Below are 26,921 nucleotides of genomic sequence, written 5' to 3' on the forward strand. Positions count from 1 at the left end.
CTCATAATGAGTAACCAAGGGTGTATTCTGGCATGGTTAATCCAGATGGTTATCTTTCACCTCCTGAAAGGAACATACTAAAAAGTTTGTGCTCCACAACTTCTTCATCTTTGTTATGGGCTTGTTTCTCGAATTTGAACGGTTATACCCTCATGAAACAGGGTATAGAGGGAAGAGACTTTGATACCTTCCTGAAGAGAATGTGCCACACAAATGGGAACTATCTTGTCATAAAATTCATTTCAGCTGCAAGCCACCAGGCTCTTTTGCACATAAAGAATGCGAGGCCCAGTGAGTTTATTAATAATTAATAGCCAGATACGTGTAGCAAGAGACGTACCATTTCTGTATCTACTGGATTTATCTGTTCTTCTTTTTGACTATATGTGTGATCAAAAAATTTCTGTATAAAACAGATTTCTGGAGAGAGAGCTCCTAGGAAAAAAACAGAAGAAAAATACAGTAAATAAAGGAAGTTTTGATTGCCTTAATTTCTACATAACTTTCCATAACTCCATAAATTTCTACATAACTCAGTAACCAAGGTATACGTATCAAAGCTTCTGATATGCAAGGAACTCAAGCTGTTAAACAGTCTATCTAACTCGATTTCGAAACTACAGTATAGGAGAGGTCAGAAATAAATAAAACCAGCTTGGAGGCAAATTTATTTCACTTAGTGTTCTGGAACCCTCCTTGAGTTTGTCTTGGAGATTAAATCTTTCCTCTTATTTTTTAAACTAACAACTGGAATTTTGGTAAGATGCATGATCCACTTGACTAAAAATATTTGTACTCCTGTATGGAATATTTATTTAATGACTATGCAAAGGAAGAACTTCTCTCTGGAGAAAAAAGAGAAAAACCTTTAAGGTTGGACCCTTAGGTTTCAAAACTAGAATGCTGTTACTGACATTAATAAAATACCCATCAAATTAATCTTTATGTTACATATCTCATCACCAAATTGCTACTATACAAGTAAGCACAAATACACGAATCATGAAATACTAATTCCACCTTACTGAATATAAAATGCTGCAGGCATAATGCTAAAAATATCATAAGCTATTACATTTACAGAGACAAAAAAAGCCCGTTCAACCCTCAGACAAACCCCCACTCCACAAGCTGAACAATGACTCAAATAAACATGCCTTAAACCATGTATGTTGAATGTTGCCAGGTTTTAATTCCAGTGGATAACCACAAGTAAGTTCAAAATGGGATGATGCTTCTTTCCTCAGACAAAACTATTGAGCAACCATGAAAAGTTTAGCATCAGGAAATCACAGCCATTGGAAAAGTTTTTGCAGATTTCAATGGGCTGTCAATAAGATTTCTATTAACCCAGAGTAGGTTAATAAAAAATGATAGTCCGTTCAGGTCTTCAAACTGGCAAAAAGACAAAAAAAAATGTAGAAGAACACTAAGAACACCTTGTGTCGCTTAAAAAATAGGCAGTCTCTGTATTGCTGGAACAAAACACAGGACTGAAGTCGGATGGATTATACAAAAACACCAAGGAGGTACCAGTAAACTGTTACGTAACTAAAACATGCTTGCTCACACAACCTGCTCTAAGGGAGTTATTAGAGAAGATTTGAAGGCTTTAAATGAGTGTGCATGCATTTATGTTTAATGTAATTTAATAATACACTTAAAATAATGTCCTTAAATATCCCTACCCAAATTTTGTATGTTAAAAGTTTTGTATATTAGAGTTATTTTTTAAATACCATATGCAACTATAGTTATATATGACTATTATGTGTCTAGATTTCATGTATTTTATTCTGCTCAATCACAATACACCTCTCTAAACAAAAAGGATATCCCTACATACAGTTCAAACACTTTCCAAGCCAGGCATTCTCTGTTATAGTACACAGGAAGAATAGAAAAATTAAGAGCAAACCTATTTTTCAAATATTAAAAATATGCTGAACGTTCTTCTAAAATATGAGCTAAAACTATGGATATAAGAGGGCACATACAGTTCATAACAATGAACTTCATGCAACACTGACGTTCAAGTAATACAGACATCCACAGCACCAGTTCCCAGAACCTGACTGAAATAGACTGAAAAACGAATCTTGCCTACCTTCAGTAATTTTTATTTCAGTTGTTATGGCCATGTCCTTATCCAGAAAGGGCAACCTTTGTGAAAAAAAAAAAAAGAAAACAAACAAAAAAAGCTGTTAAACAGTTGTACGCTCTGCTTTTCAGTGCTATAAACTCAAAGGGGCAGCTGAGGGCACCCATCTTGGCCTCTGCTGTGGGGACGCTGCTAATTGTATGCTGGGCAAGTGCACCTCTAACGCCCACACCAACAGCGAAGGACCCCAAAACTGTGAGGATCTACCCCATTCCCTGCACAGGAAACTTTTGGTGGGGAGGTACATAGCCGCTTTATGTATTTCCAAGCAACGCTGGGACACAACGCCAGTACAAAGAAGTGCCTCATAGTTTCAATTCTTGGCCATGTCTTAAAGGATATCAGAGATACTGTCATGAAAAAGGTATCAAGTTAAAGCTGTGGAGAAATTACCATCAGCCGCAACCGTACTTAATAGTATTTTATTTATTTTGTCTGAGTTGGTTTCTGATTATGTTTCAGTTCCACTGACAAAAAAGTTATTCAGGAGAGTCTGGAGGCACAAAGTTGAAGGCCCACAAGGGGTGGGTGTGTGTGTAAAATGAAGGAGGAGGGGGGCATTTGCAGAGCTAAGAACGACTGAGTCTAAGGGCATGCTAAACTCAACAGAGAAAAAAAAAGAAAAAAACCCTAAAAATGCACATTTTTCAGAAATAATCGAGCTCTTTTGCACTCGGGGATGTGAGATGCAGGAGGGTTCGTGGCCGGTGTTTTCCTGAGATCCCACCCCGCGCCACGCAGGCCGGGGGCCCGCGGCGGCCTGCGGGGTGGCCCTGAGGAGAGGCGCGCCGCGGCCCCCGGCCTCTCCCTGCGCCGCACATGCCACCGCGCCGGCCCAGGTAGGCGCACATCACTGCCACGCCGCGTTACCACCCCCTCCTGCGGAGCTCCTCTTCCTCCACATCGCTGTCCGTCACCGAGCCCTCCACCACGGCCTCGTCGCTGCCGCTGTTCCCACCGTCGCCGCCCCGTTCCCCCATGGCGCCGCCGCTCGCCGCCGCTCCCCTCCGCTCCCCGGGCGCCGCCGGCGGCTGTCCCTCCCCTCAGCGTCCCGCGCGGGCCCTCTGAGGGCAGGCGGCGGCAGCCATCTTGGGGAGGCCGGAGCCCCGCGGCGTCTGGCCGCCCCGCGGGGGGCGAGGGCGAGGGAGAGCGCGAGAGGGGAGCTGGTCCACGGCAGGCGCTGCTCCCCGAGGACGGGTGAGGGTGGGGTGGCTGCCGGTGGAAGTTTAAGGCAGCTCTCCCTTCAGCAGGATGAGTCTTCCCTCAGCATGACCCGCCTCGGCCTGCTCTGGGCAGCTATGCTGGCCCCACACCTTTGACAGGCGGTTGTGCCTCCTCGCTCGCCTTGGGCTCCTGGGTCTGGCCCTGTCGCCCACATTATCAAGCAGAGCCGCAAAGCACTTAACATACTCATACTGGTCTGCGTGTCATTTACAATTGCTCCCTTCTCCTAATTGGTGTACTTACATGGCCATGTTGTGGCGTGAAAGAGGCAAAGCGGTTTTGGCAGAAGATAAATCCCCTTGCGTTCTAACACTCCTCACCGAGGTGGGAGGCTAGGTGCGGCTAGGTTTAAATTCTGAGTGATGCCCAATTCAGCACTATCAGTCCAATCGCGTTTAATATATTAAACTGTTGCAATTTGGATACACTAATAGTGGACTGCACCTTCAGTCTAGTCGTGCTCCTGAACTGACACCGCCACTCTCGAGGCTTTGGTCGCGTTCAGTGAGAAACTGAAACGACTAGCTACTTAAACAACAGATAGATAGGTTCTTAGGATTGCCGGTGATAAATACACTGTCTGCAAAGCACGTGCAAATAAAGATACTGTTAAGTACACAAAATGCGTGACAAAAGTTATAAACAATACAGCCTGGCTATAAATGTAGGATAGAGATTCTCTAGAGAAATTTCTAAGTTCCCAAGGAAACACTCGGTATGATCTAAGTCTTCCCAAAGGCGTCCCTATGCGGGGGAAGAAAGGCTCAGCCCATCGACTGGTCCCGGGAGTCAGTGATGGGGTTCTCCTGACTTTTTCGCGATGGTGTCTTCCCCGATATCCCCTCTCCCTCGGGCTATTTTTATACTACTTTTTCATCTTCAAAGTGGAGTTTGAGTGACTTTAGTCATTAATACTTTTATTATGATTGGTGTACTGAAGGAGGAGTGGTTGCACCTCGGGGGCGGGTAGCCTCCGGGATGGAGGTGTGTTTTGGTACATTGTAATAAGCAAAGTTCGCACAAAGGACAGCACTTCATCAACATTTGACGAAATGTTGGCTTGGGTAGCGTGTAGGCCGCTTTTCTGTAGTACCATCTCGTTCCCATATCTGCTATTTGTCACAAGGGAAGGCCACGGAACAATTACGTTCCGTTCCATCCCTCGTGTAGTTTCGCAAACAACCTTGTACAGGGAATCACAGATGTTCGTGGCACACAGAATTCTTTGTGTGCTAGCTGCGGCTGTATTCTACCTCAGAAGCCTCTTGATTTTATGGCTTTCCTTAATGTGTGAACAATGCTGTACTTTTGTATTCTTGGCCAATTTAGTAATTATTCCACACATGTTTATCTGCTGTCCTGAGCACAGGGAATGTGTTCAAGAGTAGAATCGTTCATGGGTTCAAGAGCAGGATCGTGTTTGAGATAGACAACCAAATTATTATTTGCCAGTATTTTCACAGTATTTGGCAGCAGCACTGCTGTATGTAACCCGGTGGTCATCTGTTAATCGCAGCAACCTTTTCCTCAGGCAGACCTGTTCTGACATCGCTTTGCCTTCCAGCCTTGCAGCAGCAGGGACAGTGTGGCTCCTGTGGCTTCCTCGGTCGGCACAGAGCCAGGCTGCAGGCCCCCCGAGGAGCTGGGCTGTAGGGCCCCTAAGCAGCTGGGCTTCAGGCACCTGGGAGAAGCTGGGCTGCAAGCTCCCCGAGAAGCTGGGCTGTAGGCACCCTGAGGAGCTGGGCTGCAGACAGGCCACCCCAAGAGATACAGCGAGGAACAGGTGGTGGCAGAAGGTGCCAGGTCATGGGCTTGCGCAGACCGCAAGTTCCAAATCATCGCAGTGACTCCTGCTCCCAGTGAACTTGATGATCAAATTGACGTTTTTATTACTTGGCGAATCATGGTCATCATGGAATATTAAAAAACCCACTGCTATGGAAAAAGTGTGGAACACAGAGCAAGATACTAAAGATCATCTTAAATTGTGTATCAATTATACATAATGGTTGCAACTATGTACAGATTGCTGGTTTGCTTTGACTTGGTCACATCCGTAAGCAATTACAGCAATTGCTGTGCATATTATCAAATTACTTCAGAAGTCTCACTGGTTTTACTTTACTCTGTTCAGGTAGTAAAGGTGAAATACTCAAGAAAACGCGAGTGTCAAGAAAGAAGCTGGCAGGGCAGATGGATACGCAGCAGTGAGTTACTCGGATTTATACGCAGCACATTGAGGAGGAGAATGAAAAACGTATTCACATGTTGAAAGCCTGAGCAGACACGAATGATGTCGTCATTGACAACCACCACTTTGGGTGGAGTTCTTGGGAAACCTTTCTGTCAGCGCTTCACAGCTCAGTACCGTGTGGAGCCTCTAGAAGTATTTCTAGATGAAATGGCACATGGAAGAAGCAGTTTTGGGAGAGCGGGAGTGTAGATCATCTGCAGCAATATCCTTGCAGGTTTTGTATTTTGTTTGTATTTAAATACGTCAGTCCACAATTGCTCAGACCCAGAAACGCACAACGGCCACGCAGAACCGGAGAAGCGGACCACAGCCATGAACAGCGTGCCCAGAAAGAACAAGGAGCTTCCCGTACTTCGTGAGTGAAAAAAACCCCTACTTCCTCTTTGGCCGAAAGCCACAAATATTGCATTTTTTTTTTCTGAAAGCCGGGGGGGCACCACGGCTTCCCACGAGCGAGGGGGCTGTGAACTATTACGCTGCTTCTTCCTCACGCCTCGGAAAAGTGCATCCGGGCAGTGGCTCAGCATCGGCGTGAGGGTCCACGGCTCACTGGGGGCGCCCCGCCCGCCCACCGGCCGGCCTGGCCCGGGAGGCGGCGGCATGGCCCGGCGCGGCAACGGGGCCGAGGCCGGGGCCCGTCGGGGGCGGCTCGGGGCGGTCGGTCGTTCGGTCGCTCGATCAGCGTATGTAAATGAGCGGTGTGCTGCCGCCCAATCAGGGCGCCGGGAGCGGGGAGCGCGGCGGCGGATTGGCGGGCGGCCCATGGCGAGATGGCGTGTTCCCTGCTCCTGATCGAGTCGCGGGCCGCACGGCGTTCGCCCGGCCGGTTGCCCCGGCGACGCGGCGAGTGACGTGGAGCGGGGTGGGCGTGCCGGCGCCTCGCCATTGGCTGCGCGATCGGGCGATGGCGGCGGCTGGCGCGGCGTGCCCCGGGTGTCCTTGCGGGGAGAGGAGCGACCGGTTCAGTCCGCGGCGCGGCGGGAAGGAGGCGAGTGTCCTCTGTGTGCGGCGGGGCGGCGCCGGGGAGGTGAGCGGGGGCCGGCGGGGCAGGGGAGGGCCGCGGGGCCGCGTTTCGGGTCAGGCGCGGTGCGGGCAGCCCGCCGTTGCGACTCGGGTCCTCCGCGGCTCTTCGGAGATCGGCCGGATAACGGCGGTGAAGGGGAGGGCACCGTCGCCATCGCTGCCCCAAGGAAGGGGCGGCCGGCCCGCGTCCCGGCCTCGTGTGGCGGGCGGGGGAGGTCAGAGCCGCTGCCCCGGTGCCTTGTCGAGGCCGAAGGGCGCGGGGCCGGGGGGCGGGCCGCGTGCCGCCCGCAGCGCTCGGTGTTACAGCCCGGCAACGCGCGGGGCGGGGGAGAAACCCGGCCTTCCAGCGGGCTGTGGGGCCGCCCTGCTTCCGTCAGGCCGGAGAGCTGCGCCCCCCACCTTTCGGACGGGGTCTGAGGGGCCACAGGGATGCGTCTGGCGAGGGCGGTTTCCTGTGCCGAGGCCACGGCGCGCAGCCGGGCAGTCTGACAGGGTCTGTGGGGTGCCTGGTGCTTTACAGGTGAGCTCTGCGCAGGTTCTCGCTCAGCTGTTTTTGCCACTCGGTTCCTTGATCGTACCGAGGCTATTGCTGAGTCAGCCAGCAAGAGATGGGGAAATTTGTGCTGAAATACGAGCTGGTCATACGCTTTGAAATTTTAATTTTTTTTACGGCACTCGGCAGTGCAGAATCTGTATGAAATCTTCATCAGTGTTTTCTAGACATGTCAACTGCGTGGCAAAATAACTGATGCACTCAGGCAGGTTAAATGAATGGGAAGGCTTTAAAGAATACTTTTTGGTTAGGAGTTCCTGCTGCTCAGTTAACCCCAAGATGAGCAGTGAGGCATCCTGTATTTCATAGCAGCTGTTAATTATAAATCATTGTCTAATAATAGATATTATGGATAATTATTTTCATAATCAAATTAGTGGGGTTTTCCCTAATTTATTTTTGTGATGCCAGTTTACACTTACTAGTTTTGCTTAGAAATGTGAAAAACAATATCTGAAGAATTATTTTGAAATCTTTCTAGCTCTAATAATTCATGAATTGCCTAGATAATAATTCCAACTGTCAGAATTTAGGAGTTGTATTACTACTTTAGGACTGATAGGACTATATCTAGTCATGTAGTAAGGACTAATTCTGATTCAAAAGTATTTGTATTTTCATAGGGCATTGCTATGCCTTTTCTATTTTTTGCTTTGGTTCAAAATCTTTGGCACTCAGATATTCCTCTGGTTATGTCTTATTTTAGTTTTCTTGGTTAAAAAATACCTTCCATTCTGCTGAGGAAAAGTTATTATACCAATTTGGAACAGTTTTGCAAGAACATAAATTTACAAAACAGTATGTAGATTATATTACACAGGGAAAAGCAAAGGATAATGTTGACTTTAAAAGGAGTGGCTTTGTTGTGTTTTTTTGGGTTTTGGTGTGTGTTTTTAAAGAGAAGAAGCTTTCAGTCAGGAAATGAAATAATTTGTTCATAAGGAAGACAGTCCTCTCAGTGATTTTCCCCAGCTGGTTCCATGAGCCATGAAAATCCTGCCACACCTTCACTGTGGAAGGATAATGAAAAATAAATCGGTGCTGTTGGTGCTCGTATGACCAAGACTGGCATTGTTAGGAAACCAAGATGATTCTGGTATCTTCAGGAACACTAAGAAGATAGATTTCCCTGGCCTGTTATTTTCTCCATTGAATGACAGCTTCATTTTTGATGTCCAAGCAAAAGAAATAATACTAGAAAGACTGTCTTCCCAGAAGCCTGATGGATGAATTGCTATTTTTAAGGCAAGGTGAAGGGATTTTTTTTATTTACTTTGAAGAGACAACTTGTAGAGCACTCAGTCTTCTATGGAAATCTTTATAGTGCTAGGTTTGTACATACTGAAATACTGAATTACAGATTGCCTCTGTTAGCCAGGCTACTCTTTAAGCATCTTTTGAACTTTACAATATAGTTAAAATTCATCACAGACAATCATAAGTTGTTGATGTTGTGCAATGAGAAAAGCAAAGTCCCAGTACTTTGCTTTTCTTTGCAGTCCCAGTACTTTGCAGTATTTAAAAGAGGATTTTATGGCATTTTGTTTCTATGCTATAAAACATAAGTAAACATCCTTGGTGAACTTATCTAAAGGTAGAACATGGAGCAAATAAGACTAGGATGCAGTTTTTCTAACTGAAGGATGTACAGAACACCCATGTTCTCAGTTATGTGAAAAAGAGAAGAGGTGTGAAAGTTTCTGTTGAGTGTTTATTATCTGTTGAAAGCAAAGGGGATGATGAAATACATCAGTAACCTGGGAATTAGTTATGGGTACAAGAGAACTGTCACAGAATATTCGTATGTGAGAAGGACTCGTGCTTGAGATGAAGAAAGAGCTGTTTTAAATGTGATTAACTTGAATCACTGAAGTAGATTGAGCAGAAAGCAGAGAAGGCATAGGCTGAGGAAGATGACATTGCAATTCTTGCTGTTGAGCATTACCAACAATGGTTAGTTGGTAATTTACATTGCTAAAATAAGGCTAATCAATTTTTTTTGATAGGAAGAGTAAGTAGAAAGAAGTAACAGAATTTAGTGAGTGCTTACATAGGTGGAAAACCCAAGAAGCTGGAGTCAGTGGTGTCAAAATTGTGTGACAGAAAGATACCAAGCAATGTGGGTGTGGTGGAAACTTACTAGTAAGACCTTGAAGAAAGAAGGGAGATGTGTATTAAAAAAAGATTGAGAAGGCAGGAGCAGATCATACTATATTTCAGAAGATTAGAAATAGATGTGTTTTACATGGAAGGTTGAAAAGAGAATAGTAGTTTCCTTACTCATCTGTTACTTAACTGGTTTTATTTTTTTTTTTCTGAGGGATGACTTGCAGAAATTTATAGAGCTTATCTTTTTTCCCCTGAATCTCATACTTGCTTATATGAAATATTCTTTTGTTGCAGGTTTGCTAAGGATAGAAAAACAGTCTTGAAAATGTTGTCCAGACTCTTTCGAATGCATGGCCTTTTTGTAGCCTCTCATCCATGGGAAGTCATTGTGGGAACAGTGACTCTCACCATCTGTATGATGTCCATGAAGATGTTCACTGGGAATGATAAGATCTGTGGCTGGAATTATGAGTGCCCCAAACTTGAAGAAGTAAGGATTTAAATTCATGTTGTAACACTTAGTGTTAATCAGTAGAGCCAGGGTTTTCTGTAGAGTAAGATCAGGTTGTGATGTGTTAGGAGTGAAGTAGCTATGCAGAAAATTCTTCAATTGCCTTCTTTTCTCATTAAGGATATTAAAACTGTATGCAAGCAGTAATGTGCTACAGCAGGTTTTCATTAAATCTAACTTTCAGTTGCGCAGTATCTAGTGAACAAGGATTTTATATTAATGTCTGCAATATTTTAATTCTTTAATACAGAAAGCAGTAATACTTATTTTATTCTGAAACTGCATTTTTAATGCATTTTTTATTACTGAAACGTAACAAGTTACTACTTAATGTAAAAGCTAACTAAATCGCTTTGTATTTCAAACAGGATGTTCTCAGCAGTGACATCATCATCCTGACAATCACACGCTGTATAGCAATCCTTTATATATATTTCCAGTTTCAGAACCTAAGGCAGCTTGGGTCAAAATACATTTTAGGTACTGTGTCTGACTTTTTTATTTGCTGTATGCATTTTCATTGGGTTCTTTTTAATATAAATGGGTAATAAACTTAGAAATTTGATACTTATGTACAGAACAGGGTTATTTTAGTTATTTGGTGGATAGCAGAATAAATGTTCTGCATAGCTCAAAGTCCAAATATTTTTTTGAGAGAGACTGTGTAGAAATATATAAATATTGGAAATGTAATTCTTGAAGTAATTGTTTATTGTGTGAAACACTTGAAAATATAGAGCTGTTTAAGCCAGTTTTCATTTTTTTCTGATAACAAATGAGAAGATTTATGACTTTTATTTCTTAGAGTCTTACTTTGAATGAAGTACAAACTTTAGATATAAATATTTGTATAAAATAGCATCTACTTCAGTTTGCATCTCAACTGCTGTTAATGCACTCCGAGATAAGAGAATTGTCATTTGTTTGCTTCAGAACAGATCTAATGTATAGTTTTTCTTTTTTCCATTTTTTTTCCTCCCAATATATATAAACCAAAAATTTCCGATTCTCTTTTTTTTAAAGGTATTGCTGGCCTCTTCACAATCTTCTCAAGTTTTGTTTTTAGTACAGTGGTAATTCACTTCTTGGATAAAGAACTGACAGGTTTAAAGTAAGTAATGAATTGTTATTCTGGATTTCTTGCCTGAATTTTTTTTCCTCTACAATAAACCTTGAATTCTAATATATGCCTCTTTTTTTCAGTGAAGCTTTACCATTCTTCCTGCTTCTGATTGATCTGTCAAGAGCAAGTGCATTAGCCAAGTTTGCCCTCAGTTCCAACTCGCAGGTCAGGGGGTTTGCATTTTGATCGGTTGGTTTTTTTTTTTCTGTTTTGTTTTGTTCTTTTTCAGTGGAGCTTTTGAATTTAATGTTCAAATATGAACTTTATCCCACAGCAGCGGGGGTTGAACTAGACAATCTTAAAGGTCCCTTCCAACCCAGACCTTTCTATGATTCTGTGAATAATCCAGGTGGTGAGACATACAGGTGAATACCGTATTGGTGATATATGAAAAGGATCACATTTTATCCAGATTCTGTGTTCTCTTGTCTTCAGTCCAGATCAGTATTCGAGTGAATAATAACACTGTAAAACTAGTGTGCATGATCATGTGAGGCAAGTTAATTGTATGTATGAGTACTTCATGGATTCAGAACTTTAAACCAGCAATGCTTATACCTATATTAAGGAGGCTAGAGTTCCTAGACCAAAGTCTTCCCTAGAACAGTTACCAATAGAAAAAAGTTAATTTCTAGGGCTCAGGAACAGAATATAAAGAGACATCTGATGTTATAATGCTGACACTGGCAAAAGCATATTTCTAGACAAAATCTTAGCAGAACAAACATAGCATATAGCACAGACAGAAACATTCATGCTGGAATGCAATTAACACAGCACAACAGGAAGGATCGATGGGACATCTTGCTTGTCTTACATTGTAATGGTTTTTTCCTAACATTTTAAGTTCTGAAATGAAAGTATATTTAGTGAACATATTTTATACCTACAAAACACTGTACATGGTAATTGAGCATACTAATTGTGACAAAAATATTGTATATTATATATTAATACATTGTATGTTAGAGTATATTGCACATTCTCTATATATGCAATGTTGTTATAGTGTGTTGTACATTATTTTATAATAATTGCAAGTACAGAATTTTTTATTCATTGTCAAGAAAGTATTTCACAAATAGGTTTTACTTAAACTTCTCTTCCCCTTCCCCAAAACCACCAACAACAAAAGAACAGCAGCAGACCCTCTAGAGTTTGCCATGCCTACCTTCTGGAGGAAATCGCTTTCCCCCCAGGGGAAAGTTTCAGTCTCTTTTATGTCCTCTTTTCTGTCAGATGAGTCTAGAAAGTTATTTTTTTTTTTAGTTTATTATTTAAAAGTTAGAGTACAGATATGCGGTTGCAAGAACTTTTGAAATGCCATGACATAAGTGGCTACTATTTTATGTCTTAAAGTGTAGAAGTCCTGCTCTGAGTGTACCTTCAATAAAGTCTGGGCACTTCAGTGTTGCAGCAGCTTAGAATATTGATGAGCCAAAGGTAGAGAAATTAATCAAAATGAAATAATCTTGTGTAAATAAAGACCACCCAAGTATAATAACTTAGGGGAAATAAAGCAATTAAAGAATGTATTCTCTCATAATAGTTCATTTTCAATGTATGTTTTATAAGGCCTTATCACCATAGTACTATGCAGTTTACCAATCACATACTAACCATGTTATGTGTACTACCTTAATTTGATTTTTGTCTTTATGTTAATGTACAGAAATTTTCTTTTTTTTTTTAGGATGAAGTAAGAGAAAATATTTCACGTGGAATGGCAATTTTAGGCCCTACGTTTACACTGGATGCACTTGTGGAGTGTCTTGTGATCGGTGTTGGTACTATGTCAGGTGAGCAATATAGTCTAAAGGGTCTAAATCTGTCGAGTTAAAAAAAAAAAATACATTTGAAAGACATTGGGATACTGAGAATTTCTATTTTGTTACCTAAGGGAGTGGAGTGACTTAATCGATTTAGTTGGCTATTTATTTACCTTCCTAATTAGCCTATATTACTAGTTTCTTGCAGATGTGAATAATACATACATGTTGAAGCTTTGCTTGAGCATTGTGCAGTAGGAATGGACTTACGTACAGCTGCTCTTATAAAATTAAGACCTTCTATCACTTCCATCATTCCTGTTAACATCTTAAAGTAACTGCTAAGATTTTCTCTTGGTTATTCTTAAAAATGAGTTAGGCTTTCAGTACATGCACACCTATTTCTTATTCATGCAAAGAATGAGTATTTCTAAATTACTCCAGGAAAATAATCAATCTTTACTAGTTTTTCCCCACCCCATCTTTTTTGCCCTGTGTGCAACAGCAATTGTCTTTCCTTAAAAAGAGAACAGTTAAGTGTAACAAGCAAAGGATTTTCACATGTAAATAACTAATTTCTTTGTAAAATGAATCAAAGTTCCATAGTTAGGACTAAAGTGGGTTTTTGTTTGTATGTTTGGTTTTGTCTGTTTGTTTTTGTGTGTGAGGTTTTTATAAACTATATTGCATACCTTAAAGGCATCTTTCAAAGCACTTGCTTTTCAAATTGTTTTCGACCTTTTCAGGGAGGTGTGTATTAATAAGCTGTTTTCCTGTTTACAAATAGGAAAACCCACCTCATTTTGGTGTAGCATATTGTTGATTTTTTTTTTTAAATTATTTGTACTATTAGGCCTTTCATCTTTACTAAGGGAGTTCTGTAATGCATGTGTGACGTGGCTAATTGACTTTTTCCGGATACCAGGCTTGTGAAAGAATAGGTGGGGTATATACTGTTTCTTATTGCCTGAATGCTTAATTGGCCATCTTTCAGAAGGGTTTTCAATATATAATGTCAGCTAATTGTTCTTTGCTTAGTTAAGCGAGGAGTCTCAAGCTTTCCATGTGAAGCTTTAAAATCTTGGTGAACTGTAATTATTTGTATTTATTTAGAATTATACTTTAAAAGTTTCTATAAATACCATGCCATAAATACATATGGTGCTTAAAATAAGCTAATACACAGCAACTAGGGCTTAACAAGCTGCTTTTTTTTTTTCCAGTTAATCTAGACAGTTCCTTGTACAATCTGCACTGTCAGTTAATGGTTTCTTTCTTACTTCTGCAACACTTCTTCGAGTATGTAGAAAGTGCATTGCATATTCAAATGTAAAAAAATTCTTCTTTTTTATGTAGGTGTACGGCAACTTGAAATTATGTGCTGCTTTGGCTGTATGTCTGTTCTTGCCAACTACTTTGTCTTCATGACCTTCTTTCCAGCTTGTGTGTCCTTGGTGTTAGAGGTAAGACCAACTTCAAGACAATATCAAGCTTAGTATTCAGACCCTGTGCTTCTTGTAGGCTATATGTTTCTTCACTGAGTTATGTGCCAGCATGTTTGTCTTCTTTTCAAAGTAAACAGAGAGAATTGCGTGAAAAGAGTTACAGTGCCTCAGCTGGTAACAGTAACTTGTTGATGCCACTGTAAATGAGTCACACTTGAGTTCTGATCTAAAGCAGAGCAAACAAATTATATTGTAAATTACTGTGGGTCGGGGTTTTTCAATGTTTAAAGCGTAAGGTAGGATAAACAGTAGATTGTAGGATAACTCACTTGTTGGTTCTTCTAATATGTACTGAATGGGACCTATTTTTAAATTTGGTTATTTTTGCAGCTTTCTCGAGAGAGTCGTGAAGGGCGCCCTATATGGCAGCTTAGCCATTTTGCTCGTGTTCTGGAAGAAGAAGAAAATAAACCAAATCCTGTAACGCAGAGGGTCAAAATGATTATGGTTTGTGGCTCTTTTTCGCCTGTAGTTATGCAGTCAGTAAGGTGTCTTGGTGCAATGAATAAAGCTTTTGTTTTAGATTCATAGAATAGTTTGGGTTGGAAGGGACCCGTAAAGGTCATCTAGTCCAGCCTCCCCTGAAATGAGCAGGGACGTCTTCAACTAGATCAGGTTGCTCAGAGCCCCGTCCAACCTGACATTAAAAGTTTCCAGGGATGTGGCATCTTCCACCCCTCTGTGCAGCCTGTTCCAGTGTTTCACTGCCCTCATCATAAAAAAATTTCTTTCTTGTATCTAGTCTGAATCTGCCCTCTTTTAGTTCAAAACTACTAGCCCATGTCCTGTTGCTACAGGCCCTACTAAAGTCTGTCCCCATTTTTCTTTTAAGTACCCATTAAGTACTGGAAAGCCGCAGTAAGATCTCCCTGGAGCCTTCTCTTCTCCAGGCTGAACAGCCCCAACTCTCTCAGCCTGTCTTTGTAGGAGAGGTGCTCCAGCCCTGTCATAATTTTTGAGAGTGGGCCCTCCTCTGGACTTGCTCCAACAGGTCCATGCCCTTCCTGTGCTGAGGGCCCCAGAGCTGGACACAGCACTCCTGGTGGGCTCTCACCAGAGCGGAGCAGAGGAGCAGAATCGCCATCCTTGACCTGCTGGCCACGCTTCTTTTGATGCAGCCCAGGATGCGGTTGGGTTTTCTATGGACTTGTATTCTGCATGGCATTAGTCTAGTTTACCATAGTAATTTCTAATAACATTCCCTGTATCCACACCTAAAGTATTCCTGCGTGCGCCATTTCTGTGCCAAACACTCAGGGCTTTTTCACATGTACCAATTCCTTCCCTTTTACCCCTATGGCACCCCCAGCTTGCTTCACTTACTACTTGAGCAAGTGGAAGGGTGTGGTGGGACAGGTTCAAAGCTATGACAGCAGGCCAAAAAGGGTACTGATGAGATGTGTGGAAAATCAGCATTTAGTTTTAAACTTTTGAGGCATGGGAAATAAACAAAAAAACCCAACCAAAACCCAAACAAACAAAAAAAGGAAATGTTTAATCTTAGTAGGTTAGATACCTAGTTACATTTGAAAAACTAATACTTGTTTTGTTATTTTGTGTTTTTAATACAGTCGCTGGGTTTGGTTCTTGTTCACGCCCACAGTCGCTGGATAGCGGAACCAGCTGCTCAAAACAGTACCGTAGAAAATTCAGTGGGATTGGATGAGAATGCACCAAAGAGAATTGAACCTAATGTTTCATTATGGCAGTTCTACCTTTCTCGGTAGGCAACTTCACAGAAGAGAAGTGTGTTTCCTTGATTAGGATATTCTCCAGTGCTGCCAAGCTATGGTACTAGGGTACAACACTTGTAAACTTGCAGATCTGGCCACTGTAGGATTTCCTGGAACCAGGGATGACATTTCATAAAAAACATTTCAATATTATGTCGTTTGTCCAATCTCCTTGAAGTAATCAACAACGTGATCAGGAGCCAGCTGTCCTGTATGTATCAAAACACTTCCTTTTCCTACTAGCACGGACAGCTTTCTGAGCACACTGGAAAATAAGTTTTCTGGCTGCACTGGAGTAATTATTTATGCAGAGCTGCTGACCATTCACACACAAGTGCAAAAAGTGCAAAAGCCATGTCACTATTGCTTTTCCTTTAGCTCAATTGAAGTTACCAGCTGCTGTTGTTCCATGTTACTTCTGAAAATTCAGAACTGTCTGTTTTAGGGGTTTCCCCTCCTCTCTTGGCAGTTCAGCTCATAGGAGTCATTTTGGTAAAGGATGATAATTGAAACTTTCTACTTTATCTTTGGGAGATAGGTATTAAATCAATTTGATGTAGCTGTTAGTGAATATTTTACAGTAATTTCTCTTACTGGGATTGCTTTTTAGCTAAGATTCAGTAAATATTTAATGACATCTGAAAATTCTTACGTTGTTAATAATACCAAGAATGGTTTCTCTACCCTAACCTAGCATACTTGAATGTCCTGGTAGAAAATGTCCTTTGACTGGAATTTCTGTAACTGTGTAAGTTATGATGAAACTATTACCCTTTCTAAAGCAAAGGGATGTCAGAATGCTGTTAGAAACAACAAATTGTACATACCATATATTTACTTTTTGATTTGTCTGTTTTAGAATGGCCAGTATGGATATTGAACAAGTGATCACTCTTGGATTAGCCCTTCTCCTTGCTGTCAAGTATATTTTCTTTGAGCAAGCAGAAACTGAATCCACACTCTCCTTGAAGAATCCCATAACATCTCCAGTGATGGTCCAGAAAAAGATCCCTGAGAATTGTTGCAGGAAGCAATCTGGACCTCTGAAAAACAATCAGAAATCTAACACAGTAGAAGAAGCTTTAGTTCCCAAAGATGGAAATGGTAATTTTTAACATTTGAAAGTCTGAACCTATTTCTGAATGTCTGGAACACATAGTGAAATCTTGTTAAAGCATACTGTATTTGGAATCAAAACTTGAGAATTTTGTAAACCAAAGTTAATTTTAATTGTCTTTATGCAGCTGAAGTCATAAAACCTGTATTAGCAGAGTCATCAACCAAGGCTACATTTGTAGTTGGTAGTTGCAACCCTGTGGAAACTTCTTCATTTCTTAATGGAAAAGAGGAAGAAATTGAGTTACCTAAGGAACCGCGTTCTATTGAGGAATGTGTTCGTATACTTGGAAATGCAGAGGTATGGAAAAATAACTTGTTTTTTTTTAATCTCTACTGTAACATCTGATTTGAGAATTCCTACAGTTAATTTTTCAGCTTTTAAATGATCCTATTGATTGTAGTGTCGTTCTTAGGAAATTACATGGCTTTAATAACTTGGTTGGGGGTCACGGCTAAAACAAAGCCCTTTCATAAATCACTTCTCCAGTTAGTTGGGGCTGGGGGGAGGGGGAAGCAGCTTCATCATTCATGGCATACCAAGTCATTGAAGCTTCATCATGTATGTGTGTCAGTGGGTGTCTTGAGTAGTAAGTTTTTGATCATATCCTGGCCTACTATAAAACCTGACATTGGCAGTTGGTTCCTTTAGGTGTACTTCGTTAATGTCAAAGTAAAGTTGTTACTCTTCTTCATTTGGAAACATTTAAAAGGATTTTCACCAAGAGAATCTGTACTTTCTCTCCTCACCCCTTACATTTCCAGAAAGGAGCAAAATTTCTTACTGATGCTGAGGTTATCAGCTTAGTTAATGCTAAGCATATTCCTGCATACAAACTGGAAACCCTGATGGAAACTCAGGAGCGAGGTGTGTCCATTCGCAGACAGATGTTATCTAAGAAACTCCCAGAACCTTCATCTTTGCAATATCTTCCTTATAGGAATTATAATTATTCTTTGGTAAGTAAAACACAGACAAGCAAAACTCACTGTAAAACCATTTTCCAAATACATGAAATACGTGCTCGAAGTGATGTATATGAATTAACAATGAACTTGGTCAAAACTGATGTAGAAGAGAGGAAAAAAAAAAAAGGTAAACATGAGGCACTACCTTTTATTGCTCTTGATGTTTTGAAACCTAAAGCGGTGGGTAAGTTTTGTAGCTTAACCAAAAAATATTTCCTACCAAAGCATGCAGCTCCTTTATCTCAGAAATGCAGAATTCTACTAATACTGAATGATTATTATTATCATTCAGTTCATCCGAATGATACTACCTTGAGCTCAAGTTAAAATGGAAGTTTATTTCAAATTCATGTAATGGTATTAGGTTTTTTAATAGTGTTTAGGACTTAATAAGATTCAATGCATCTGCCAAATACTTGATTTGAACAGTATTAGTATTAGCTGTCAATAGCTGTAGCTGTCAACTTTTTGGGGTGGGAATTGTTTGCTTTATGGGTAGGGTTGTGCGTTTTTTTGTTGAGATACCTTGTTGTAGTCACAGGCATAGTAAGTAGCATGCTGTACCATACTACTCAAGTGTAACCTTAATGATATCTTTTGTATTATTTTTGTAAGGTTATGGGAGCTTGCTGTGAAAACGTGATTGGATATATGCCTATTCCTGTAGGCGTAGCAGGACCATTATTTTTGGATAACAAAGAGTTTCAGGTGCCAATGGCAACAACAGAAGGTTGTCTTGTAGCAAGCACTAACAGAGGGTGTAGAGCAATATGTGTAAGTATTGTTTGACTAGCTTGAAAAACTTTCTATATTCTAAAACACATTTGGGGTGTTGCAGGGCATATTTTTGACTTCCCAAAAACTAAAATTCACTTTCAGTGATCTTGCTTTGCTTCCCTTCTGCTTTGATTTTTAGCTTGGTGGAGGAGCAAGTAGCCGCATTCTGGCAGACGGGATGACTCGAGGACCTGTTGTAAGGCTGCCCACTGCTTGCCAGGCTGCAGAAGTGAAAGTTTGGCTTGAAAGCCCTGAAGGCTTTAAAATAATGAAGGAAGCTTTCGACAGCACAAGTAGGTTAGTACAATGGCTATTCCAGTCTTATTTCCTGATATAAGATTCTATGGATGGTAGAAAGCTCCTAATTGGGTTTTTTTGGCATACTGCAATACAGGAAATTACATATTCATTTTGGCTATCCCATGTAGTGTGAATCTAAGAGAACAAAAGTCACTCTGGCTATATACTAAGGCTAGTAATAAACGTTTTCCATGATGACAAGTGGTAAACAAGTGTATCTTAGCAACAAATTCATTCGCATTGCATAATACTTAATACATTATTTATTTTGTCTAAGCATTTAAAAATAAACATAAAAGCTTATTTGGATTTTCAGTAGTTACTATGCAAAAAGTAATTCAAAGCTTGGAATCTGGCCTTTCAGATGATATTACTGATGTTAATAATTAATTTGTGAGGTTCCAGAGAATACACAATAAACTAATGCTAGAACTGAAATGCTAAAAAATCTAAAACAGTATTAAGAATGAGTCTACTTTGAGCCCTTGAGTTTTTTCTAAGACTTACAATTACCTGCTTTCTTTAGAAGGATTCAGAAAGAGATTTCCTTACCAGGTTTGTTTCTTACCAATGTTACAAATGTCAGCCAAGGACAAGTGTTTATTTCAGCCAGAATCAACTCATGCTGCTGTTTAAATGCAGTATTTCCTGGTTTTTGTTTGACTTGCGGAGCTTGCACTGCGGTTGAAAATAGCATGGGTTTTGCCTTGCTGTAAACCTGACATAATAATTTCCAAAGGCCTCATTATTAGTTTATACCTGGCAGTCAGGTGTTTTAAGGAATACAAATTAATTAAATTTATGTTAGCACTTCAGGATATTTTATTTCGTGAATTCCAGGGACAGAAAACATAAAAAGGCAGTGAATGCTTTTACAGTGAATGTTTTTAAAGTATTTACTTGAGAGAGCTACGTGCATGGTAGCTAAAGGTTTTCTTCCTGCCCTGAGAGAGGAGGAACACAGTGTAGTCAACAGCGCTATCTGATTTACTGTCATTTTTCCACTTAAAACTAATAGAAACTTTTCCCTTGAGGATTGTAAGTAATAGCTAAATTTTCTTGCAGGTTTGCCCGCCTACAAAAACTCCTCATCTGTTTGGCTGGTCGTAACCTTTATATCCGTTTTCAGTCTGGAACAGGGGATGCAATGGGAATGAATATGATTTCAAAAGTAAGGACCAGTCCCCTTAAGTCTTTTTAATAAATGCGTATTTCTTTTTAAAATAAACAAATTGTAGCCTACCAATCTGTGGCTACCTGGCACGTGAAGACAGAAAGATAAGACACAGTGCTGTTTGCAGTGCTATAAAATAATAAGTGTTTGACCTTGTTAAGTGTAAACAAGAATAGCATGAGAACAATGAAATTAAAAGGTAACTTTGTACTTTATTTTTTTATTACTAGTATTTAAAGAAGGTATTCTTGATAATGTGGAAGTTAACCTTGTTGCTCTGCTGCTTTGGGCCAAAGATTTTATGCAGCAGTAATTAATCTGTTACTGTGTTTATCACTTCCTTGTAAGTAAGGGATTAGGAATCTGGTGAATGGCAGCAGAGGGGTGTTCTCTAGTTCTGTTTGATTTTTTTTTTAATGCAAACACGTGGAAGAACCTGAGACATGACCCACAGATCTGCGGGATGCCTTGTGCTGTTTGAGATTAATACAAACTGTCCATTCTATGCAAAATTTATGTCTACCAGAACCATTACATAAATGGGTCTGGTCATAGACAGGTACTAAATACAGCAGACCCTTTGTCTGGTTTCCTAGTGTAGACAAGCTCTTTCCACTACATCCAAAATGAATTAATTTCATACCCCTAGTGTTTGACTTGGTTCATGTTGTATTTTCAGTATGGTAAGCATATGCCCGTTCACCTAGAGTACATCCAGATAGTCCATATGTACTGGGAAGAACAAATTATTCTCCTTATAATTCCCAAAGTGGGAAGATAATGGTAATTGTTTTTTCTCCTGTTTCACGTTCCTTCCTGAAATTATGTTCTTCTCTTCAGCTGTAACTGATGATCTGACTAGACTGAATCTAATCTTGCTGTTCCACTGGCCTCGAGTAGCTTGTTTTGCCACCATAATAATATACTTTTTATCTGTTTCTCTTCTAACAGGGTACTGAAAAAGCACTGGCAAGGTTGAATGAAGAGTTTCCTGATCTCCAGGTTATAGCTATTAGTGGTAACTATTGTACGGACAAAAAACCTGCTGCTATAAACTGGATAGAAGGAAGAGGGAAGTCTGTTGTCTGTGAAGCAGTCATTCCAGCCAAGGTTGTTAAAGAAGTAAGTGCTCTGTTTTACTTGTTTATGAAAGTGAATACATTTTATAAAACTTGATGCCTATCTTACATCATAAATACTAACTGTAAGTTGTTTCCCAGGTAAGGATAATTCCTACATGTATTTTCCAATACTGCTGTAGGATAAGCCATTTTTCCTGACACAGTAGATATTTTTCCTTTCGTTGTCTCTTCTGACGTAATATGCATCTGTTTAATGATGCATATCTAGTTGAAGAATTTTCACTCTTTACCTTTGAAAAATTATGCCACAGTTTGACAGATTTTTACACATAGGGCTTTGCCTATTATTAAACCCAGTCATTTTGATCATTTCACTCATTTGTTGTCTCTCGCACAAACCTGGCATTCTCTTCAAAGTTTTTATGCCTCCTGCTACAATGAAAACAGATAATCAGGTGCTTCACTTAATTCCAAAGTTGCGTTAGCATCCTGCATGATGAAGGGTAACCTTTATGACCGCTGCCAGTCCTAGCCCCTGGCAAACTTGTCCAGCATCATAACAGCCTATCTTAGATTCTCTTCCGCCCAAGCCCAGAAGACTGGCTGTGTGTGTCAGACCAAATCCATTGCCTGTTATCTGCTCACCAGTGCTGGCCATGAGGGACAATACCCATACTCAGCATAGTCTTCCATCAACTTGTTCAAGATTTTCTGAATTGGTGCTTTCATATTTGATGGATTTTTTTTTTGTCTGTTTATTTTCCCCCAGTGATTTGTCCAGTCCCTTTTGTGAAACTATGTAAACTTTTAGAACTAGTATTCCAGGCAGAATTCCACAGTGGGGGTACACCTTGTGTGAGGACTACCTCCTTCTTGATGTTGATTCCATTTGATGATGCCCTAGTTTTGTACCGGAAAAGATACTTAAAACTTTTATCTTCACTCTACTGCTCAAGATTTTATAGGTCTAACATGGCCCTTCTAGCTTCCCAGATATTCTCATTTTCAGACTGAAAAAGTAATAGTTTCTCTGCGAGAAATGAGTAAAAAGACTATTCTACCATGTCCTTGAACATTCTTATCTTGAGATCTTTTTCAGTTCTAAAATTATGGGTACAGAGTTGGATACGGTATTCAAAGTGTATGCACAAGCTGGATTTAAACATTGACGTAATTTATGTCTTTTGGATTTGCTTCCTAGTAGTTTCCTAATTTTTAAATTGTTTGCATTTTTACAGCTGATTCAGTGGCAGTATCTATTATAACCCCAAGATTTCATTCCAGAGTAGTAATAGGGGGCCAGTCCTTTGGTAATTGGCATGTATAATTTTTTTGGTAAATTTGGGCTGGTTTTCCCCAACCACGTACAGCACTAGATTTGCTTACATTGAACTCTTAATACATAAATTCCAAAATTTTTGTCAGTGTTGTAGACTTTGTGCAGAACCCTGTCATCAGTTCCTATCCCTACTCTTAAATTATGCGCACAGCACTATCTTTTTGTTCTCTTTGATCATTTTTAAACTAAATTCAGTGTAAATCTTTTATCTGAAGGTTTCAAAATACAGTCAGTATAGTATAAATGTGCCACTTGTTTTGATATTACCGTGCACAGTGTTTATTTACCAGTGTAGCACAGTGGTTTGCAATAGCTCTGTATTCTTATGTAGAGCAAAATTGGGGAGGGTTTAGTGGCTGTAGCAACTTGAGAGGAATGTTGCTCTTATGTCAAGGTGAATTAATGGGATATTTCTGCTAAGCTGATTTTGTTTGTTTCAATCTGAAGATAAATGAGAATTTGAAAGGGAGCAGGTAGCTGGTGAGTTTTTCTTAAAGGCTGTGCAAGTCCAAACCCTTTGCACTGACCTTTCCATTGTTACTTGGACAATGCAGCTGGCATTGGAAAGGGCTCCTTTTGACCAAAAATAGGTATCTAGGACAATGTTCGAGTCAAATTCTGTATGGAAGCAAACAAGGGGGCGAGGGCTTAGTAACCACAAATAGAATATGTTCTACTCCTGCCTAAGGAATGGTGTAGTAAAGCGTGTATCACTTTGTCTAGGTATTGAAGACAACTACAGAAGATATAGTTGAAGTCAATATAAACAAAAACTTGGTGGGTTCTGCAATGGCTGGCAGCATAGGTGGCTACAATGCACATGCAGCAAACATTGTGACAGCTATCTACATTGCCTGTGGTCAGGTAGGTTTGTTTTACACCAATTCAGGTTTTCTTTAGTTCACTAATAGTTAACCAAACACTTAGTTACGTGTTTTGGTTTTGTTTTGTTTCTCCTTCCTGATCTGAAGGATGCTGCACAGAACGTGGGCAGCTCTAATTGCATCACTTTGATGGAGCGAACTGGTTCCACCAACGAAGACCTGTACATCAGCTGCACAATGCCTTCTATAGAAATAGGAACTGTTGGCGGAGGCACCAACTTGCTCCCACAGCAGGCCTGTTTGCAGGTATAAATCAGAAAGTTTAAAGCAGCTGAGCTTCTTAAATCAAAGCTCGCTTTCATGTTGTGTCCGAGTAATGTTGCGGGAGTGGGGCCTCTTGAGACTTTATGGATTTGACATGAAAATTTTAGAATTTCATGTTATCTAGTTTCTAAAGCTTAAGATCTTTAATATTAAAGAGACTTACAGCTAGATGATTTGATATAATTTATAAAGACTTACTTTTAATTCTAAATTTAGCATAAATTTACTTAGATTTCATAGCATAATATTGCATATTTTTCTGTCCAGATGTTAGGGGTTCAAGGTGCAAGCCAAGACAACCCTGGTGAAAATGCCCGTCAGCTTGCTAAAATTGTTTGTGCTACAGTGATGGCAGGGGAATTATCACTAATGGCAGCTCTTGCAGCTGGGCATCTAGTCAAAAGCCACATGATCCACAACAGGTAAGAAATGGAAAAATTCTTGTCTTTCTCTGCTGTTTTGCCCTTCTTCCAAGTACACAAGATTCAATGATAATTATATGAGTAATTGCAACATATAATAAGAGTGTAACATTTGAAGTGTCTAATGTAGTTATCTTAATATTTTTATTAGGTCAAAAATAAATCTACAAGATCTCCAAGGAACCTGCACTAAGAAGGCAGCTTGAATACTAAAACAGCTTTGAAATGAAGAATTGTTCTAGCAACTGTCTAGCACAGGGGGGAAAAAAATACAAAAATCTGTGAAGTTTAGAATGAAAATTACCTTCAACTCAATGTCTGTGTAAGATAAACTGAGAGATCAATGGACTTGTGTAAGACTACTTACGCCTTTCACCTTCTTTAGTGGTTAGAGGTGACTTCACGAAAGAAGTCCTGTCAGATGTCTTGAACATGGCTTTGGAATTCTTACTCTTACACATCATTTTGTAAAGGGTCGGTCTTATGTTTTTACAGGTTAAGATTATTTTGACTAGTAAGCTGCTGGTAAATACCAAGTGATGTAATGTACTTTGTACATTTAAAAAAAAAAAGGTGGTCTAAACTTGGCTTGAATGCACTGGTCCTTGCCATCTTTATTTTATGGTTAGACAAGCATGTTTTTTTAAAGTGATGGCAAGCCTAATCACTTTCCATGAACTCCCAGTTATAATTTTGTTCACATGTAAAACTTAGGTTTTAGGCTATAAGACAATTTTATTGAATCATATTAGTTTTATAGAAACCTCTGTCTACACATAGTACTTAATTTGCTGCTGTGTCAGCTAAGCAGCATTCAATGTTCTAACTCCACAATTTAGGTTATTCCTTTACAGAAAACTTGTGACCTATGAATTTCTGAACTGTTAAATATAATCTGTACTGAAGGAGGGGAAAAAACAGTGTCTTCTACTGTTCTGCTATTTTGTTCAGGTAAAAAAAAATAAGATTTTTGAAACTGGTAACTCCAAACCCAGTTACATGTCAGACAGGTTAGCAATTTAAGCACATGCAGTTTCTCAAAGTTTTTTTGATGGGAGTGCATTCAAACAACAGGAGTCAAGAACAGATGTTTACACTTCTTCTTTTAAAAGATGTCTCTTAAGGTACAGTGTGTTTGTATATTCCTAATTATTATTTTATTTTTTTAAGTGTTTGACACTTCCTCCCCAGGAATAGGTGTGTATCCACTGCTTAAGCTGAGATAAAATGAAGCCAGAAAATCACGCTGTTCTTCAATGCTAGGTTTTTTTATGTTTTAATTCCTTGTAAACTTACTTTATGAGGGGGGAGTATTTATTTTAAGAAGAAATCTTATCTTTTTTTCAATGAAAAGTACTAATTAAGGGGATTCAGAAAAATGACATGTTAATGCAACAAGAAGTTTTTGTATTAAAATACTGTACTTGGACCAGTGAAGCAGTCTCAGGTGTTCTTAATGTAATACAGAAAACCCAGGTGTATTCTGGTTTGATTCACCTTTGGGAATATTGTTCAATGCATTGCCCTGTCTAGTTAATCACAGGAGGAAAATTGTTAAGATGCTTGATGTTGGTTTTTTTGTTTTGTTTGGTTTGGGTTCTTCTGGTATTTTGGGGGTTTTTTTTGGGGCGTGGGGGGTGGAATCAGTGGATCGGACTGTGTTTCTTAGAGGAATGCAGTGGCATTCCTAAAAAAGTGACTAGCAGAGGTGCTCTTCTAATGTGCAAATTTGATATAAATCACGATGGGTTGTGTTGTAGTACATCAACACATTAATATCATTGTAATGAGCTCATAAAGCTAATGTGCAAGCATGAAGACATACTACATGCTAGATATGTTATGATAGCATGTAAATATGAATGTTTATCTTCTTGCAGTATTGTTGCTAATAGCTACCATTTTATTTAAGGAAAGGTGAAACTACTTTGTTTCTATGTTCATTCAGTGATCTTATTTAAAGTAACACTGTTCTGGCAATAAATGGTGGTTCAGTGTTCATTTTGGTGGATTTAACTGACATTCTGTCTTGCAGAATTAACATTTTGTATTAATACTAAATTGTGTACATTTTGGTACAGAAATACTTTTTAAGTTTCAGTAAAACAATGGAAAATGTCTTGGCTTAATTGTGATATTTAAGCTTACTTCAAGACATAGTGACATACCTTGCTAGACAACATAAAATAAGAGGGTTAAGGAAAATATGTCTGGTATATAGTACTAAATGCAGCGGGGCTGTGACACCGGGACTTCTCAACCTGGTTTGCAGAAGCCTGTACTCATTTATTCTCCTTGAATCTGAATTACACAGTGTCCAAGTCAGAGACAGTTTCTCCCATGTCCACCAGAACCAAAGTTTCAAAGGTGCTTTTTAATCTGTTAACTTGCTACCTGAATTTTAAATGCTGCTTTCACCAGGAAAATGTAATTTTATCAAAATACATAGTACTATATGTTCTTGCAAGACAGGTTAAGCTGGAAGAGTAGAAGAACCTATCAGTGCCACATGAAGAACTATTTAAAAGCTCTTTTTTAGCTTTTCTTAAATGGTAAGAATTTCAATACCATACTGTGCTGTTAACAGCACAGTGCTTAAGCTTTTAGTCAGTACCCCACTACAGATCCT

The 26,921-nt window shown here is 39.9% G+C and overlaps 2 protein-coding genes across 5 annotated transcripts in view; one reads left to right on the forward strand and one right to left on the reverse strand.

Moving 5' to 3' along the window:
* ANKRD31 (ankyrin repeat domain 31) overlaps positions 1–3,154 on the reverse strand; it is a 66,701-nt gene extending 63,547 nt beyond the window's left edge. The window contains exons 1-3 of the mRNA XM_063319582.1: positions 3,032–3,154; positions 2,108–2,163; positions 356–435 (exon numbers count right to left, since the gene is read on the reverse strand). Of these exons, the coding sequence (XP_063175652.1) occupies positions 356–435; positions 2,108–2,163; positions 3,032–3,141 (246 nt within the window). The 5' untranslated portion in view covers positions 3,142–3,154. The remainder of the gene's footprint in view (positions 1–355; positions 436–2,107; positions 2,164–3,031) is intronic.
* Positions 3,155–5,716: 2,562 nt separating this feature from the next.
* HMGCR (3-hydroxy-3-methylglutaryl-CoA reductase) lies at positions 5,717–25,729 on the forward strand. Of its 4 annotated transcripts, none has more exons than XM_063319585.1 (20): positions 5,717–5,994; positions 9,619–9,814; positions 10,204–10,315; positions 10,859–10,946; positions 11,039–11,123; positions 12,652–12,757; positions 14,084–14,190; positions 14,563–14,679; positions 15,804–15,955; positions 16,825–17,069; positions 17,210–17,382; positions 17,847–18,041; positions 18,666–18,824; positions 18,967–19,124; positions 20,193–20,298; positions 21,253–21,423; positions 23,446–23,586; positions 23,694–23,852; positions 24,138–24,292; positions 24,444–25,729. In XM_063319585.1, exons 2-20 carry the CDS (start codon positions 9,650–9,652, stop codon positions 24,496–24,498), a joined length of 2,649 nt encoding a protein of 882 aa, XP_063175655.1. In that variant the 5' UTR covers positions 5,717–5,994; positions 9,619–9,649; the 3' UTR covers positions 24,499–25,729. The 4 variants fall into 4 exon arrangements, with proteins under 4 accessions (XP_063175655.1, XP_063175653.1, XP_063175654.1 ...); XM_063319583.1 differs by lacking the exon at positions 5,717–5,994 and adding an exon at positions 6,510–6,666; XM_063319584.1 differs by lacking the exon at positions 5,717–5,994 and adding an exon at positions 6,519–6,627.
* The last annotated feature ends 1,192 nt before the right edge of the window (positions 25,730–26,921 follow it).

The sequence above is a fragment of the Chroicocephalus ridibundus genome, chromosome Z, assembly GCF_963924245.1.
Source record: "Chroicocephalus ridibundus chromosome Z, bChrRid1.1, whole genome shotgun sequence".
Lineage (NCBI taxonomy): Eukaryota > Metazoa > Chordata > Aves > Charadriiformes > Laridae > Chroicocephalus > Chroicocephalus ridibundus.

Excerpts from the sequence above, each read along its gene's own strand:
- HMGCR (XM_063319585.1), top strand. The coding sequence starts at position 9,650 with ATGTTGTCCAGACTCTTTCGAATGCATGGCCTTTTTGTAGCCTCTCAT. Across the intron at positions 18,042-18,665 it reads GGAATTATAATTATTCTTTG|GTTATGGGAGCTTGCTGTGA; the intron begins GTAAGTAAAACA and ends TATTTTTGTAAG. Across the intron at positions 20,299-21,252 it reads GAATGAATATGATTTCAAAA|GGTACTGAAAAAGCACTGGC; the intron begins GTAAGGACCAGT and ends CTCTTCTAACAG.